At 39.8% G+C, this 19,314-nt stretch overlaps 1 protein-coding gene across 1 annotated transcript in view; it reads right to left on the bottom strand.

The window, feature by feature from the left end:
- Positions 1-15,688, bottom strand: part of WDR27 (WD repeat domain 27) — a 132,428-nt gene extending 116,740 nt beyond the window's left edge. The window contains exons 1-11 of the mRNA XM_049830926.1: positions 15,506-15,688; positions 14,493-14,634; positions 11,306-11,430; positions 10,713-10,826; positions 8,627-8,678; positions 8,334-8,407; positions 7,333-7,447; positions 5,888-6,020; positions 2,698-2,801; positions 2,203-2,270; positions 1,120-1,253 (exon numbers count right to left, since the gene is read on the bottom strand). Of these exons, the coding sequence (XP_049686883.1) occupies positions 1,120-1,253; positions 2,203-2,270; positions 2,698-2,801; positions 5,888-6,020; positions 7,333-7,447; positions 8,334-8,407; positions 8,627-8,678; positions 10,713-10,826; positions 11,306-11,430; positions 14,493-14,634; positions 15,506-15,688 (1,244 nt within the window). The remainder of the gene's footprint in view (positions 1-1,119; positions 1,254-2,202; positions 2,271-2,697; positions 2,802-5,887; positions 6,021-7,332; positions 7,448-8,333; positions 8,408-8,626; positions 8,679-10,712; positions 10,827-11,305; positions 11,431-14,492; positions 14,635-15,505) is intronic.
- Between the last annotated feature and the right edge of the window lie 3,626 nt (positions 15,689-19,314).

Here is a 19,314-nt window from a genome sequence, read left to right as displayed (position 1 = left end):
GCACTGAAATCTGCATTTCACTTCAGTGTATATTGTAGGGTTTTTATTGTCTTCAAGATGTCAGTATATTCCTAGAAATCATTTACAGGGACATGAAGGACAAGAAAGTAGTAGTCAGCATGGATTCACCAAGGGGAAGTCAGGCTTGATCAACTTGATAAACTTCTATGATAAAATTACTGGCTTGGTAGATGAGAGGAGAGCAGTAGATATTGTCTGCTCTGACTTCAGTAAGGCTTTCCACACTGGCTCCCATCAGATCCTTATAGAGAAGCTGATGAAATATGGGCTAGATGAGCACACAGTAAGGTGGATTGAAAATCAGCTGAATAGGCAGGCCCAGACAGTGATGATCAGTGGCCCAAAGACTAGTTGGAGGCCAGTAACTAGTGGAGTACCCCAGGTGTCAATACGGGGTCCAATTACGTTCGACATCTGCATTAATAATCTGGGTTAAGGAGCAGAGTGTACCCTCACCACATTTGCTGATGACACAAAACTGAGAGGATACACCAGAAGGTTGTGCTGCCATCCAGAGAGACATCCACAAGCTGGAGAAATGGCCTGACAGCAACCTCATGAAATTCAACAAGGGGAAGTACAAAGTCCTGCACCGGGGGATGAACAACCCCATGCCCCAGTACACGGCTGTAAGGAAGACTGTAGATCCAAGCTCTGTGCCCAGTGCCCAGTGACAGGTCAAGAGGCAATGGGCAAAAACTGAAATACGGGAGGTTCGGTCTGAACACCAGGAAACACCTTTTTATTGTGAGGGTGAGTGACTCAGCACTGGCACAGGTTGCCCAGACACACTGTGGAGTGTCCCTCCTCTGAGATATTCAAAAGCTGTTTGGACATGGTGCTGGGCAGCTGACTCTAGTTTGTCCTGCTTGAGCATGGCAGTTGCACAAGATGACCTCCAGAGGTGCCTTACAACCTCAACCATTCTGTGATTCTGTAATTTCTCCCACTCAGTACAACTAAAGCATGACAGGAAAACAAATAAAATAAAACCACGTCAACAAATAGCACTGTACAAAACTATCTGCTGCACTTCAGTGTCAGGAAAACAAATGCATAATCCAACTCAAAGGAAAAAAACGTTTAGTTATACTGTACCTGGCAATAACCAACAGACTGTTCTTGTCTCCACGTAGAAGAAAATCACTCTGCTGAGTTCTCACCAATGCAGCAACATTAACTTCCAACAGAGCAATCATACCTTCAAACATTGAGGTGATCAAGCATAAAACCTGCAGCAATTATACCATAAAATAACACTCCATTTACTTCATAATTTAAGCTCCAACACTGAAGCATTTGTAATGGAAAATGAAATCACTTTCTGTCATTTATGAAAACTAGTAAAAAATATCCATGGGTTTAGTCTTGCAGAGTATTAAGCAGTAAAAAAAGGTTAATGCACTCCTTCAAAAGTATGCTTATGTTGCTTAAATGTGTGTCTTAACAGACGTGCACACGTACAGTCACAGAAATTCCAATACCTTCCACAACAGAGATATTTCTGCAGTAAGAGTTGTGAGAAAAGAAGCACACACAGAAGAAAGATTGGTTTCAAAGACATGCTAAGAACATACTAAGAGTTGAATTTAAAATGAAATCCTTCTTTAAAACAAAACACTGCTATGTTAAATATGTAGAAGGGCCTAGACTGAGCTAGTTCTGTAGGAAAACTAACATAAAAAATGGAGTATACAGACAAGCATGCCTTTCATTTCCTTAAAAGCACTTTTAGTGACTTTCCACAGAAATTTTCTCACAACTCAAACAGTTTTCACAGATTTCTTGGAAGGATTCAAAAGCAGCTCATCCTAACATTTGTTTAAGAAACAAGGTGTAACAATGCTTATATCTTTTTTCCCCTAAAAGATTGCCTCTGCTTCCCCAATGGTCATTCTTGATGTTCAGGGTACACACTGAACACTATAAAAAACAATTCACTTTTTGCTTATTAATCACTTTGGACAGTATACAAACTATGAGAGCTTTAAAACTATCCAGGTATTTAAACTAGTAGATTCCATAAAGAAGAATCAGCTCTCTCCAAAGAAACTACTATGTAATTCACATCAAGCAAAACAAATGTGTACATTAATCTGTAAACAAAATGCGTAATTAATATTTATTGAAAATAAATGGAAATGTAAACATTCATTAAATAAATATTTACTGTATACTCACCTTTCCATTAACTGCCTTCCTTGTTAATGCACACGATCTGGCAAACCGAATGCTGAGGTTACTGTAATCTTTACCAAAAAGAACATAGTGCTATAAATTTGTATTTGCATTTCAAAAGAAAAAAATATCATCTCTAAGACAGGAAAAAAAAATAGTCATACTACATAATCCACTGGCTTCAGTGTATATCCTTCTAGCTTACCCCCACATTGTAAAGTACGAGTAGAATAATATTCCTTGCAATTAACACTCATGAAATGGAAAATCAAATAAAAATTAATTGCTAGCCACTACAGAAATCTAGTGCCGACACATCTTCTGAGACAAGTCAGTAGTGCCAGAAAAACATACAAAAATTAATTGGAAAAAACATTTTTAAAAAAACACTTAGTTTCTACTGTATTCTGCTATTTCACAAATTAATTCTTATATTTATATCAGATAACAAAGGAAAGCAATCTTATTACAGTGTAGTTGGATATCTTATAATCATACCTTTGTAAGATAAAAAAGCTTCTAATTCAAAGTTTGCCAAATTAATTATGAACAGGCCAGTAGAACTTCCTATCCAAAAATAGCTAGTATTCAGGGCAGAATACCTATTGAAAAAAAAAGAAGAGAAAAACTTATCTGAGTATGATAAAGAAGCTTTTCTTGTTACCATACAAGACACAGCAATTGGGGTTTTTTAATACTTGTTACCCAGTCCCACTACAACAACAATAAGAAACCACACAAAAGAAAGATTTTAAATTTACAGCAGTTTCTTTAAATCTGCAGCTTGCTTGAAGTAAAAAGTTTCAATCAAAATTGTTGAAGTTTTGTAAACTAAGAACAGAACACAATCCTTGTCTTTATGTCAGGGCTCACGGCAAGTCAAAAACAGCATAGGAAATACTTTTTTTTCAAAAAATTACTGTGGCTTGTAACAGTTGGGAGATGCTGCAAAAGCACTGTATACATGAAGAGTAAATTCAGACAAAGAGACAAATCCACATATATTCTTACTTTTACCACCTGTAATATGAACACACAAAAAGAAGTGCAACTTAAGGTGTGATTGTACATAGCTAAAGTACAAGAGAAAAACCAGCACAAACTAAGGTGAAAAAACCACAGGCAAGCCTGAAATGTCTGTCCCAGTCTGTGCTTAGTGGCAGTAGTATTGCAGTTAGGAAATGAAATCCAGCCTTCGCAAACACCACAGAGTAGACCAACTGGTTACAATTTCAGTCAACACCCTGACAGAAGAAATGTTATCAAGCATAAGGTGGTAATAACAAAATAACAGTTGTCATTATCAAAAAATAGAAATGTTTTGATGCCACAGTAAATAAAAATTGACATCAACATTTTAAAAAATTTTCCAAATAAGACTGAGTAGCCTTGTTGGTTTGATTTGTAAAGTCAGACCACAAGAGTTGAAGTAAGGATATGGAAAATATAAAGCTGAAACTGGGCATGGAAAGACTCACAACAGTGGCTTAATACTTTTTTTATTAAAAAAGAAAAGAAAAAAAAACCACAACAGAAACACAGAAACAGTCAAATACTTTAAAAAACAGGGTGGGAAAGACAGATTAAATTCTAGTTTGTGATACTTTTATGTGCTCTGTATAGTTTGATTTGTGGTTTGCACTACTTTCATGCATGGCAGTAACAGACTGATTTAATTTGTGAATTCTCTGAACTATTTATAAAGAAGTTGCACTATCAAGTTATTGTGAACAATGATATCAAGTGATATATACAGGAAATTGATCTCACACCCACTTTACAATAATAAAATGCCATCCACTGTCATGAAATTACTCAATGTCAAAAAGCTTAGAGAAGTATGAGACCCATAATTTTTTGGACATCAGTGTTGCAAAAATGTTTAATTGTTGCATTTCATTGCAGGCAGGAAAAGTGGTAAATCAGGGACTGTTCAGACAAATCTGAACCACCTGTTAAAACCAACACATGGTAATTTAAAAATTAAACAGAAAAATACTTCTAAATACAGAATTCTAAAAACAAAAGATAATGGAACTGGTTTAATAGCAAGAATTTAATGGTCATGGCTGTTTATAAGCAGAACAAAACCTCCAACTGTGACATGATAGCTGAAAGAGTAAATTGTCCTTAGATGTACAATACCAGGCAATATCAGGTAGATATTGAAAAGTGACATTATCTCAGTTCAGAAAATTATTTCAACTAACCTACTACTGTGGATCCATTTCAAGCAACCATGTCCAAAAAGGGCATTGAAAAAGAAATTAGATTGAATTTCAGAAAAAGTTCAAAAGCAAATGTTAAAAATGTTACAGAAAACATGCCTTATACAAGGTGCAAACTGTTTTATCCAGAAGTGTAGAGATAACTTGTTCATGAGCTAAAAGTTGCTATGCAAGGAGGGAACTTGATAGTAACTGCCTCTAGACTGTCAGAATAAAAAACATAGTAAGAGCCAATAAATGTACATGAAAAGAGGGTAATTCAGATTAGAAGTAAAATGGAATGAGTTAGTTGCTGGAACAACTTAACTAGGGACATGGTGGATTCTTCACCACTGGAAAACTAGCCATCTTTAAAGATGTTCTGTAGTTAAATCAAACATACAGTTTTTATAAAGACAAAGTTTTGATGATCTGAGAGTGGTATTATACATGCAGTAAGACTAACTGACTGTAAGAATTCATCTTCTGGCCTTAGAGTTCTGACATTCCATTAAAGTATGTCTCAGATGTACATCTTAAAAATCACCATTTCCTTCCTCTCAATGGTAGTCATTCTGAAAACATAGGCATCAGGAAAATAACTGTTTGTTAATAATTACTTCAACTTGACATAGAGACAAACAAAATGATCCAGGACTGCTGGATTTTTGATTTGCTGTTTATCAAAAACTGTTCATATATCTAACCAGAGGATTAATCAGTTATCCCTGTACAACCCACCACAGGGCAAAGGGTGGAACAAGAGTTTCCTAAAACACGGTGTGGTGAGAAATTTATCCAATGACAATTATAAATAACAACAAAACCCAGTGGTTCTATGAGACAGTTTTTGTTGCAGTATCCTAAATAGATAGATCCCCAGGTGCCTGATAATATGGTTAAACTTCTCTTCAGGAAAGAAATTCAACATAAGGATTAATTTAGGTATCTCTCCTCTGCCTGGCCAACTAATTCCATGGAAAGGAGTAAAAACATCATGCTTTGAAATGTCTGTGTCTCTGACAGAAGTTTGGCTAGAAGAGGTTACGAAGTTCAAAAGTTATTTAAATTTGGAAGGCAAACTGACAAAAGCACACAGTGGCTGCATCAGACTTATTTCCTTAAGAAAGTAAACTAAAAATAAATTTGGCTTTTTAATTCTTATTGGCTTCTTAATTTTTTTTTTTAACTGATTTTCCTTGATCAACTGGTATCAATAGATGCTGAAATGAATATTCCCAATGCCATTTTTATAAAATTATTTTTCCGATTAGAAACCATTTTTTACTTTGTATGAGTTTGTGTATATTATCTGCCTACAAGTAGGCCACAAAAACCTGCAGATCACTAAACACATTCTTTGATTTTCCTATTGCATTTTTTAAAAAACAGTAAGTTGCAGTGAAAATAATCCAAGAACCAATAGGAACTCCTAGGAATAGATTACAGCCAAATACCTGGTGGTATCTTAAAGGACTTACATGTTTTCTTGATTATGGAAACATACTAAAAAGTCACAGTGTTCAATTAAGAGGATAGGCAATGATGTTTCCACTGATCCTTCTGGTCTCAGGTTGTGTGTTTTGCAAAACTTCGAAGTATTTTGCCTTTCACCTAAGGAAGACAATCAACAATATTAGCTATAAAAAAACCAGTGAAATAAAGGAAACAGATAGGAAATAAGGGAGAATTGGAAGTAGTAAAGCAGCATGAACTAAGACCACACTCAAGAAGTTTCTATATCAAAATATGGATATATCCTAAGAGCCAGCCCTCTTGAAATATCTTTCCTCATTAACATGTTATTTTTAGTACCATCTTCTTTTAAATACCTAGAGATAAAATCCAAAGAGCCTACTTAAGAACTGAAAAGGAGTTGGCAGAATGTAGGTGAGTTAATCTCAAAAAGTGACTCTGAAAGCCATATTCCAACAACCCTTAAACATGCTGGGTACCTTTCCACTTAGCCTGGACACTAAAGTTCCCTTGACACTAAAATTACAACATAATCCAAAACCAAGATGGAAAGTCACCTCAGTTTCGCCTTCCCAAGGAGTCTCCAAACCGTTGTGCATGTGCAGTTCACACCTAGGAACTACTAGCACCGAATTCAGCATTAGGCACAGACACTACATCACTCTCTTTCAAACATCTGAAGATGAAAGTGACATCCATATATTTTAAATAATAATAACTGTAGCAGTCTTTCTCATTAGGTTAGGACCTTAGAATTATTGAAGCTGGACTACTAGGCAGCTAAGAATACAACAGTCCTTGGAGCCAGAAAAGAGCAAGCAAGGGAAACCAGATCTCTATTTCCCTAAAGAAATCTCCCTCTTGCTTGCCTTTAGCAGGACCTCAACTCACTTCAGCTAGCGTGCAGGTGGTCTGAATGCCTCATTTGGGAACATGGAATCACCTTGCTGAGTTTACCAGTGCAGTCTTTAAAGACTTAAATACTCTGTGTTATACCACTAGAAATACCACAGCCAGAGAAATATCATATCATGGAGGCACTGGTATGCATAAAAATAAAATAAATAAAAAAAATAAATTTCTAGAAGCTTTAGAGGTAACTGAGAAATGGTACTCCACTTCAGACAATGAAATTTTAGGCACTGGTTCTGTTCTCACTGAAGCCTTGGGCAATTAATTCAATAAAAACCAAATAGTTAATAGTTCACATCATACAATGTTTTATAAGCAGATGAATTGGCCAAGATTTTATTACAGACAAACATGCATAATTTTTTCCAGATATGCCAATACCCAACTTCATACCAGCTTCAGTAAGAATTCCATGTCACAGTCTGAGACTCATAACTCTACAACTTATAATAAATTCTCATGGTATAAAAAGCACACAAGCAGTAGCCAATAACAACTGGAATATACCATAAACAGCATTCTAGAAGCACTGTGTTACCTATTTCTTTTCCAGATTTCCACACTTTATTACAGAATTTCTCTTGCGCTTTCTTTAAGTTGATATGTGCTACACAACGGTAATTATGATCACTGATTAAACTGAAGATCCAAAGCTGCAAGAAAAAGAAAAAGCAATTTCAATAACCTTTGACACTAAACATAAAGCTTACATGAATACAAACTAAAGATCCAATATTTAAAGCTGTTGATGTAACTAATGAATTTTTGTATCTGGAATCTCACCTTGGACCAGAAATTCAATTATATGCATTTCTAAGATTATCAAAGGATATATTCAATATTAGCAAAAGCATCCATTATCAATTCAAACTGCACATCTAATTCCCACATGTTTATGTCTTTGAAAAAAACTCCTCATAGACTATTTCACACAATTAAAAGTCACAGGTAACCTGCATGTAATTGCTCACTGAGTCATGTACATGAATGTCATTTATACCTTTCTCTTTTTAGGCACCACTATAGTCTATCTTTAATTTCCTTCACAATTCACTGAAGGGTAACACTGAACAAAACAGCTGGAAAATCTCATGTAAATATATTCTTAACATTTAAGAGGAGGCAAAATGCATATTGACATTTATCACATTTTGTTTAGAATTCCAACATGCTGAAATCATAGTCTTTTCCATTTATTGTCATGTCTTTCATTCCTTGGCCAAAATAGAAGAATCCTATTTTTCACCTTGTTTTCTTTTAAAACAGATATATTTCTAGCCTCTCAGTGTAGTCTTCTTATATAATCAGTGATTGTGCTCTTAAAAACTCCCCTGGTTTTCAGGAAACATTTCCATTTTGTAATAGGGGTCTTATATACTATATATGGTTTATGCTCAAAGCATTGAATTATGCTTACTAAAATAAATGTTGTAACAGTTCAAAACATGTATGCAGATTGTGAAGCTTTTTTATAGACAGATACATTGAACATAGTTGACTGTTTTGACATAGAGACTAAGTTTAATGGGTAATTCTTACCTGTCCCTCAGCACATCCAGTAATAATCTGTTTATTTTCTTCATCAATTAGCAGACTTAGCAAAGGAAATGCTGCTTCAAAAAAGATAAAATTATTGCCAGAGTAGACACAAATCAGATATTTAATTAAAATACATGATTCAGTATTGAATCCTCCTATTCATAAAGACAGTTGAAAGAAACCCATTACTGCAATTCTTACGGTTGCACAATGCTTTTTTTGCCTCAGCCTTTGTGTTGCTAAGGGCTTTTCCATTTTTCTATGAAAAAGTATATATAAGAAAGAAAACTTACCCGTTAATACTCCTGACTGATATATTAACTGGCCGGTAGAATAGTCCCACACCTTTAGGAAAAAAAAAAGTAAAGATAGTCACCTACTGAGATCTTTAAGGAAAACACAAACTTCAACGGCCATCATGTGGTGAAAACACAGAAATGCAGCCATTGAAAGTGATGCAATACGATAAGGATTTTTTGCATCATTTTTTTCTAACTACATAGGGCTTTGTTTAATTGATAAGTACCCGTAATGAAAAAGGTGAAACTCACCTGGTATGGATACACAAAATAATTATTATTGGTTTTGCTTAGGTTGATCTTTTAGGGACTTAAGCTGAATTAGTGAAAGACATATTTGAACTGGTTCTAGATTTCACATAGGAAGCTTGCATAATTTCACAATTTTCATATTGGGCTCTGGGATACGAGGTCATTAGTAATAATAATGATACTTATTATGATCTATAGACTCACATATAAGTCAGCTTTCATTATTAACATGACTGTTTCTAAGTGATGCATTCTATGTCTAATAGTTGATTAAGAAAGCTAAATAAAACCAATTTTTTCCTCTCATGTTGTTACTTCTATGAGCTTTCCTCTCCACAAGTAATTCCACTACATTTATCACAGCTATCACAGCTGGGATTAAAAAAAATCACAGCTAGACAGTCCCTGCTTTGTGAACATGGCTGGGAGCCTTTGTTTACCTCCCAAGGTTTTCTCTTTGTTCTTGTTTCATTTCTCTCTGAATGTAAACATCATTCTTCTGAAAACTTGTTTCCTAAGATCTTGTTTCACAAGTTCATCTGAAGAGCTTCTCATCTGTTTCACTTCTTTAGCCATGTAAAAGGGCTAGGGGAGTATAAGGTTTTGAACACTGCAAGTCCTGCAATCACAGGAGCCAACTGTCATAGACTCCAGCATGACTGCCCTCAGAGAATTACCCCTGACCTACAGAATCAGGCAGAGAAAATAAAACTTGAAGAATTCCTTACTAAATTATTTGAGGCACTTGCAAAATATTTTCATTTGATTGTCATTTTAGTCCCAACATTTATCAAGGTTAAAAAAAAAAAAAAAAAACAACACCAAAGCTTATTCATTAGGATTTTGTATAATTTATCATGTCTTCATTATATTAATATGAAGAAGCATATGGATCTTTTCCTTCAGTCATTTTTACCTTGATTTAATTTCTTACATCAACATAAACTAAATAAGAAACAATCAATCAGAAAGTCAGAATTATTAATATTTCCTAAAATTCCAATTCAATCTTTGCATTTTTTTTGTCCAAGACCAGGACAAAAATCAAAATCACATTTTCTGAAGAACGGAGAGTTATATAAAGATTAAATTTAGGGGGAAAAACCCCAACCCAACCCAACCCAAAAAACCCAACCAAACCTTTGATATAGAAAGCTTTAATTTTACTTAAGCTTGTAGAATCAAATGTTTGGGTATGTTTAGAATCATACAGAGGACAATCACTAGTAGACTAAACTGTATCTAATTGAGGTACCCATCCCAGTATCGCCTGGGAGATACACCTGGGTTCACTCAGGCTCCTTCTTTCCCCTTACTAAGTTGTCTTCAGTTGCCATCATGTACAGCAGCAGCAATCCATGATGTCATTATATAAAATGTTGTCTGGAAAAAAATCCTACCAGTATGCAATAACCCGGCCATTACATGCAATAACCCAAACCAATGTTACTGAAAGGGAAAATTCCAGTCAATGTCAGCAGACTCAAAGTGGAATGCTTTCATTCAGTTCAGCATACCTGAAACATTTCAGTTACAGCCAAACTGATCAAAATATTTTCTTTCCATTTGGCAGATGATAATAATCACCAAAGTTAACACTTCGCTGTAAAAAGTTTTGAATATACAAAATCTGAATTGTTCTTTTAAAAAAAGAGTAATTAATTTTAAAAATAATTTCCCAAGCAACTCTAAGAACAATGTTCTGTTCTCTATAAAGTCAAAGATGATTTTTGCTTAATCTTCAGAAAATATTTAAAGGGAAAAAAAGACTACTTCACATATTCACTAAATTACATTTTTTTGAAGTGCAGCTCTACAATTTCCTTGCCTTAAAGGTTCTGTCTTCTGACACTGATATAAGAATATTTTTCTCCCATGTGCAAAACTCAGCAGCAGTCACTGGAGCCAGGTGGGCATCCAATTCAGCTAGTATATCTTCAATCTGCGATTAGTCAATGCAAAATAAAAACAGATTAGATTTCAAACTAAAAATGACAATTTTTTTTATGTTTTCATAATTAATAACTGTTGCTAAAAATTGACAGATTTGGATTCAGAATATTAATTCAATAAGATTTTTCTTATTGAAACTGCAGCCCTGTATATCATCCTGCTGGCAAAACCACTATGTATTACATTTGCTTCTTCAGAATGAATGATATAGGAGCAATTCTTCAGATGTCCTCAGAATGTTTTCTTCTTCTAAGTTATTGAGATATTGTTTCATTTCAACTTTTTAAATCTGGTCTTCTATCTGGTATATGGTGCATTATCAAGCATTAGTTCATACTTATTTTCATCTACATGAGAAAAATGAATGCTTTTGCTTAATTATACTGACATTTCTGTACCATGACTTTATATGAAAGTGAAACAGTTAAAGAAATACCAGTACCATGGCTACAAAGAATGGTATCTCACCTTTGCACTTAGCATGTAGATCCGAGTTCCAGCACATACCGCTACTTGTTGATCATCTGGACTAAATCTTACATGAAGCACTGTTCCCAAAAGAGTTCCTATAACAATTCCTTGAGGTGTTAATCCTGCAGCAATTTAATTGTTAATGAGACTCAATGAAATATAAAACCGTGGTGCAGTGAGATTCTTACAAACTTTGCATAGCAGTTATCTAACCACAGAGCTATCCCAGTTTCTGTCAGGAAGATGTACAGAACAACCCACAGTTTACTTATACCAGGTTATTGGAAAGCAAAGCACGGAACTGTGCACCAGCAGGATTCCTCCATCTGTACTGTTGCCTAGACATGGTCTGGTACTCTTTGAGATACTAACAAAAGGTGTGCCCACCAAATCCTACTTCCACAGAAGACTGCCAGGGACAGTAGGGTGATGTGCCCAAGGAACCAAGTAGTGCCACCTTCATTTTGGAGGCAAGAAATCCTGACTGAAGCCCAGCAAAAGAGGGGTTTGAAAAATACTTCTTCCAGGATAATAACCCAGCCACTCAGCCATCAAGCAAGGGGGACTTTCCTTCTCTTGGTTTTAATTCTTCTGTGGGAAAGGGCTGAAAAGAGTAAGTACACCACTAAATATCATTACAGAGTAGAATGATAAGACTAGCCTTGAGGCTTATGTTTCATCCCTCTCTTCACAACTTCATTGTGGTCACCTCACTAGTTCAAGCAGGCTGGTTTCTGCAGATCCCTATTTTATGATGCTACCATTAACTATGTGAGGAGATTTTGGACATCTCATTAAATTTTAGGATTTCATAGGCAACAAATTAACTAGGATACAGGCACAACAACTATATGTGTCCATTTCTAGGTTTCATCCTAGATGTTGTGGAGTGTTTCTACAATTGATTAACGTGGTCTACCAGGATGGAGAGATGAATCACACAAAGAACTCTTTAACTACCTTGACACAGTTGGTAAGAATATGGTCAGAGAAAACATGCCAAGACCATGCAGAGCACAGTCTGGTGAGAGAAAGACTATACAGCATCTGCTGAAGAGCCTGTAGATAGAGAGAAAAAGAGAAAGAAAAAAATCCAGCAGCAGAGAATCTGGTTCTCGTATGTCTTTATATTAAAACTATACATCCTTTTTATCTGTCTGCTACTAACCGTCTATTCCTAACTTCCATTTTTGTTTCCTCCAAATTCATAGTCCCATTTTATACACAGTCCCTGAAGCATTCTTTGATTCTTTATGCTACTCTTACATGGATTAAAATGTAATAATTTCATTTATTATAAAAGCACTTAGACTGTTCAGTTTTCTTCACAACATTAATTTTCATAATATGTAGATTTGCAAATTCAACATGGAGTAGAGTACAAAAGACAACTCCCACACATTAAATCATAGGCAAATCTCTAACTATAGGTAACAAGGAGGAAACTTTTAATAGTGTTCGACAATGCCATGCAACTCTCAATACTGACACCAAAGCAGGACCGTAATACCTCTCAGTTATCATGCCATAACAACATATTTTGGACAGAGTGTCACTGGGACTCCAGTGAGTCGTGACTCTGGCGCTCTTGCTCCCTTTCTTCCACTTTCATTATTCCTCTACTTTCCAACTGATTTAAGCTTAAAGAGGGGTTAGCACTGCTCCCTAGAATCTAACTCCATAGGCTGAGGCTCCAAACCAAGATGGCGGTCAGGATACTAGAACTTCTGCTTTCCTTGTGTTTCTGTGTGTCATCATAACTCTCTTTCAGTCATGCACTCTCCTCCCAAATTGGATGACACATGACAACAGTGTTCCAGACACAGACAGAAGCAGAGGCCGGACCAGACAAAGCAGGATATAAAACACTAGTTCTGCAGATATTCCAGAAAAGGTAGCATTTAGTTATTTCGGCACTGCATGGTTAATTATGCAGTGCTGTTATGAGTAAGAATTTTCCTGTCCGTTTTATTCCCCAGCGGTAGAACTTAACTGCCTTTGCAGCGCTTCCCTGCCTTTCCACCAGGTTGCCAGGACCCGCCGATTCCCGCACAGCACCTTGGCCAGCTCCCGGGGCCGCCGCCGCCCGCCCCCGGCAGCCCCGACGGCCCCGGCGGCTCCCGCAGCCCCGGCCCAGCCCAGCCCCCGCCGCGGGGGCTGCACCCGCCTGGGGCGTGCGTGGGGCCAGGTGGGCGCCGGGGACCGCGGCGGTTGTTAATGAGGGGTCTGCTGAGGAAGTGCGACGGCCGTGCTAATTGGAATCTAGAATATCAAAGAGTTAACTGGTTTTGCTTAAGAAACTGCACTGGTGTGTAGGCTTCCACGCCTCGCCAAGTAGGGGGAACACTTGTAACCTTGGTGGTCAGAGAGGAACTCAAACAAGGAACTTCAGGGACTGATAACGAAGAAACAAGGAAGGCTGCAAAAATGGAAGACTGCTGCAAGCATGAAGTCAGCAGAATTCACAGTAACTAGGATAAAGGTAAAGACGGCAGGGGGAGATCACGACCACTGACTCAATTAAAGGATGAACTGCTTCACCCCTCCCATGCTTTTTGAGCATGAGCTGTAAAATGCAAGAGCACCATAACTTTCATTCAAGCCAAGGAAACTTTAAGCCAACAAGAGCAGGTCTTCAATGAATAATTATAAAATGACTGCCAATGATAGTTGTAAGGGGGAACTTAGAAATGGCATATGTAGACCTGAATTGTATCAATATTCTGCTTGTTTAATTGTAGGGTGAGCTAGTTTTGTGTGGAATACCACGTAGCTTTGCGCAAATCTGTAATAAAGAAATACCTCGATCCTGTGTGTAATTCAGCTCTTTACACACCGGGTAGAAGAACCCTGACTTTTGGGACAACAGCCAGACTGGCTGGACTACTGGCTTGATTCAGCTTGGCATTGCCAAAGAAGAGCAACAGAGAAATGAAGCAGTATTTATCACTGTTAGGGCTGCTGATCCTTAGTGGCTAATGCATGCTACGCAGAAATAACAATCTTTTTATAGAAGTCATAGTGGAAGAAAAGGAGGTGCTGGGGGATTTGTCTTCTAAGGCGGCCTGTGTTCAGAGACTGGCTGGGCATTGGTCTGCTTGTACGAGGTGGTGAGTGATTGCCTCTACATCACTTCTTTTTTTATATATACAATACGTATACGCTACATAAATAATACTCTTACCTTCTTGCACCTTCTGTGTGCATTCATCAAGATTCCACACTATCACACGTTCACGAGAAGCAGAGCAGACAAGAAGTGGATTGATTTTACTTCCAAATGACACCGCAGAAATTGAGTAGAGGTGTCCTGACAAACATAATGGCTGACAAATGTAGATAAAGAAGAGTTACATGAGTCACTTCAGACTAAGATTATGAACAATACAAAATTACAAATGGATAATGTACATGCAATTAACAAAACAGTAACTAATTTTTCTTTATTGTTTCAAAATCCTTCATAGCAGCTTGCACGGTGCAGTGCTTTGGATTTTCTGAGGAAAACAGTGTTGATAACACACCAGGGTTTTGGCTGTTGCCAAACACTGCGTGCAGAGCATCAAGGCTTTCTCTTTTCCCTACTCTGTTCCGGCCCCCCTACCCCCAGCAAGGAGGCTGGGGGTGCACAAGAGACTGGGAGGGGCCACAGCCAGGACAGCTGACCCCAACTGGCAAAGGGATATTCCAGACCATATGATCTTGTGCTCAGCAATAAAACTGGGGTATTGGATGAAGAAGCTGTTGGGGATTTTGGGGGGGGGGGGGGGGGGGGGGGGGGGTCTTCTAAGGTGGCTGTTGCTCGAAGCCTGTATGGGGATTGGTCTGCTTGTAGGAGGTGGTGAATGATTGCTTTTGTATCTCTTCTTTTTCACTCTTTCCTTCACTTGTTCAACTATCTTTATCTCGACCTGTGACTTCTTCTCACTTTTGCCTGTCCGATTCTCGCCCTCACCCCGCTGGGAAGGAGTGAGCAGGAGACTGGGTGGTGAAACATCTCCCAGCCAGGTTCAACCCACCACAGGAGTTCATATTATTCTCATCACAGTAACAAAGCTCGTAACAAATGCTCGTATCTTCCCAGCATTAAAGTGAAACCTGACACTCCTACACGACCCTCAGTTATGATTGGTTTTATCTTCCTTTCAAGTCTTCTGCTGAAACAGCAGCCTGTGAAGGGATGTATTGTGGTTTTACCTGAGCAGTCGCTGTATTCCAGATGCACAACTCATTCTGATGCAAAGGGAAAGCACATTGATGGTGACTACACGCCAGCTGAACAAGGCACTCCGACGGTTCGGATTTAAACAAGTGTTTTTCGCAGACAACCTCAGGATCGCAGCTTTCTCCAGAAGAACAACGGTCCCCCTCACTTTCCATCCCCCGGCTGAAGAAAGCCCCGCGGCGGAGCACCTCCGCCTCGCCGGCTGCGCCCTCCCCGCCCGACAACGCGGGTCTCCCCGCGCCACGCCGCCCGCCGCGGGGGCACACCTGAGGCGGGGAGGCGGAGGGGCCCGCCCGGCTCCGCTCTCCCCCCTCCCAGGGAGGGGACAACGCGTCCCCCGCCTTACCCCGGCCCCGCCGCCTCCCTCCGCCGCCCAACGGCCGGCCCGTTAACCGGGGTCGCCGAGCGGGACAACCCTCCCTCAGGGCCCCGCGCGGGCCGGCCGCCCTCCCGCCCGGGCAACGGCTGAGCGCGAGCCTAACGGCTCCGACCTCCCCCCCCCCCCGCTCCCTCCCGCGGCGGCCACAGCCGCTTGGGGCCGTGCTCTCGTTCTCCAGAACATGGCGGCGTCGCCAAGGGGCGTTAGCTCTCCACAGCCCTGCCCTGGGCGGTTGGGAAGGCGGCGCGGCCCAGCGGGGCGAGGGAGGCGAGTGTCCCTCTCGGCTCGGCTCTCCTGGGGGATGAAGAGCACTGCGTCCGGCTCTGGGGTCCCCAGCCCAGGACAAACACGGAGCTGTTGGAGCCGGTCCAGAGGAGGGACACGAACACCTCCCCTGTGAGGACTGGCCGAGGGAAGTTGGGGTTGTTCAGCCTGGAGGAGAGAAGGCTCTGAGGAGATCATACAGCAGCCGCTGAATATATAAAGCGGGCTTGGAAGGAAGATGGAGAAAGACCTTTTACCGAGGCCTGTAGTGAGTGACAGGACAAGGGGCAATGGTGATAAACTGAAAGAGGGTATATTTAGATTAGATGTAAGGCAAAAATCCTTTCCTGTGAGGGTGGTGGGACACTGGAACAGGTTGCCCAGAGAGGCTGTGGCTGCCCCATCCCTGGCAGTGTTCAAGGCCAGGTTGGATGGGGCTTTGAGCAACCTGGTCTAGTGGAAGGTGTCCCTGCCCATGGCAGGGGGGGTGGAACTAGGTCATCTTTAAGGTCCCTTCCAACCCAAACCATCCTGCAGTTCTACAATGCAGTGTGCACAGCACGGACCAGCCCATGACAGTATGTGGAGTAGGATCACCGCAAAGAAAGACAAACCTCTTCCTCTCACCAAGTTTTTGGATGGTGCCAAATTGTGTGTGGGGGGAAGCAGTCACCACGGTGGCAGGCAGGGCTGTCAGTCAGAGGGACTTGCCAGGCAGGAGAAAGAAGCTGATGAAAATCTCGCAGAGTACAAGAAGAGTGAGTGCAGAGTCCTGCATCTGGCACAGCATAAGCCAGTGCAAGAGGACAGGCTGGAGGATGGCTGGCTGGGAAGCAGCTCCGCAGAAAAGGATCCAGTGATCCTGCTGGACAAGCTGAATATGAGCCACCACTGCGCCCTTGCAGCAGGGGCAGCCAACTGCATTCTGGGCTGTATTGGTAATAGAGAGCAGCCAGCAGGTCCCAGGAGTGATCCTTCCCCTCTCTTTGTGGCTCTTGTAAGACCATGGCTGCAGCACTGCATCCAGTTTGGGGGCTGTTGTTACAAGAAGGATATTGACATACTACGGTCAGTTCAGTGGAGGCCAACCAAGATGGTCAGGGGGCTGGAGAGATGTATGGGGAGAGCCTGAGAGAACCGGGCTGAGAACTTACCGTTGCCTACAACTACATAATCAGAGGATACGGGGAAGATGGAGCTGGACTCTTCTCAGAGGCACTCACTGATAAGATGAGCTGAAACCTGGGAAAATCCCATTGGAGGTCAGGATTTGTATTTATATTTTTAAATACCGTGAGGGTGGTGAATATTGGAACAAGTTTCTGAAGAGAGGTTGTGGATCTCTATCCCTGGAGTTGTCCAAGAGTCAGATGGATGTGGCCTTGAACAACTGGATTTAGTTACACCTGTTTTGAGCAAGAAGTTGGACTGGTGGAGTGTGGAGGTCCCTTTCAACCTGAGTTACAATTCTGTGATCAAGTTTTTAATCCACACCAACTGAAACCATTTTGATGTAGATCAATCTGTGGAGTCAGTATCTACCTTAACTGCATTTCAAACAAATACTTTCTACAGGAGTGTCTTTCTTGTGTCTGTCTGTAATTAACCCTACAAGCTTTTTTACCCTATATGAGCATCTAAGCTATATTATTATCGACAACACAATCTTCTTGTCTTAGTTTTGCCTGGAAAAGTACCTGTTCAAATTCTCTTTCATGTGTCCTTGTGAATTTGGATAAAGCCACTGTATTGAGCACCAGCTGCATAGGGGTAACTCAACAACACGTAGTATTTCTTTTCTAAACTATGACTCATGGCTGAGAATACTAAAGAAAAATTTTATTGTAATATGCTGATGACAATTTTCACGAGCGATACCATCATCACGGTGTTATGACAGTTTAGTCATCAGTAAATAAATGCTGATAGAGAAAAAAGGTTCTGTTCAGACAGGCAAACAACCCCTAGGAGTAAAGAACTTGTTCTGAAACATGTGTCTTTTTCTGCAAGTGTTTCTAGGTGGTTTAGTGTGCTTTTTTCCAATTCTTTTCACTGTAGTTTATTTTCATCTTTCAATGTTTGTCGCTACAATACTTTCAACAACTTACTCTCCATAACAACTAGGGAACTAGTAGGAATCCGAGAAAGTATTGGAGACCTTGGACTGATTTCTCAACAGATCAAACAGGAGTTAGAACACCAACTCCCTTCCCACAGCTGGACCCCGAGCCAGCAACGTTAACCTGCTGGAGAACAGTTCAGGCAGGACTGGACCACGACTTCTTTTTGCCCTTCCAGTGGGTGCTGTTACTCCTCAGCGTCTGAGATGCCCAGACATGACAAGAAGCAGATTTCCACCCTGTTGGGACAAGGTGGCAGCTGCATGGAGACACTGGTGACATTTAAGTGTGCCGTGAGAAATTTATACCACACCACACCCCCATGAAACCTACCTCCTGGTGATGTTCAGCTTCTGTGCAAGACAATGCTAAAAGACCTTGTCTCCAGCACGTTCCTACAGCTTGGGTGTCCACCCATGTCAAATGGAGCGGACAGCCATGTGAAAAAAAAGGCTGTTAAAATTTTAGGGAAACACTAGTTCTTTATCATGTCATGCTTTTGTGTCCAGTCGTATATTTCTATTGGTCTCAATATTCAATCATTGCAAGAACAATTTTCAATAATGAGATTTATCAGCTTTAATGTTTTAATGTGTTTTAAGCAGTTGATAAGCCAGTTTATAAGACTGAAATTGATTTCAGTAAAGCTCAAATTTAACAGAATCCACATTTGGTGGGTTTTATGCAGCCTGTTTGCTTGAGGTGGGAATTGAACAGAACAAGTTACATGGTTTTTAGGAAATCAGAGAGCTATGGTTTGAAGGCAGGACATGAGCTCATTCGCTCCGTTACTACAGGACCCTTGAGGTTTATACACACGCAGGTTCTCTTGAATCTCTCAGTACGCAATAACGCTCCACACAGATATTTGTTTTTTTCAATTTCAATCCTTCAGTCTTGCTCACAGTTTTAAAGAGCTCAGTCAAGTTAAGGTAACTGTGTTGAAATCAAGGGGTATTCAAAAGCAATGATTTTTTTTCTTCTCTTCACACTGTGTTTTTTGGTTCTGTGATCTTAG

The sequence above is a fragment of the Accipiter gentilis genome, chromosome 28, assembly GCF_929443795.1.
Source record: "Accipiter gentilis chromosome 28, bAccGen1.1, whole genome shotgun sequence".
NCBI lineage: Eukaryota > Metazoa > Chordata > Aves > Accipitriformes > Accipitridae > Astur > Astur gentilis.
This window is presented reverse-complemented; position numbering and strand designations above follow the sequence as displayed.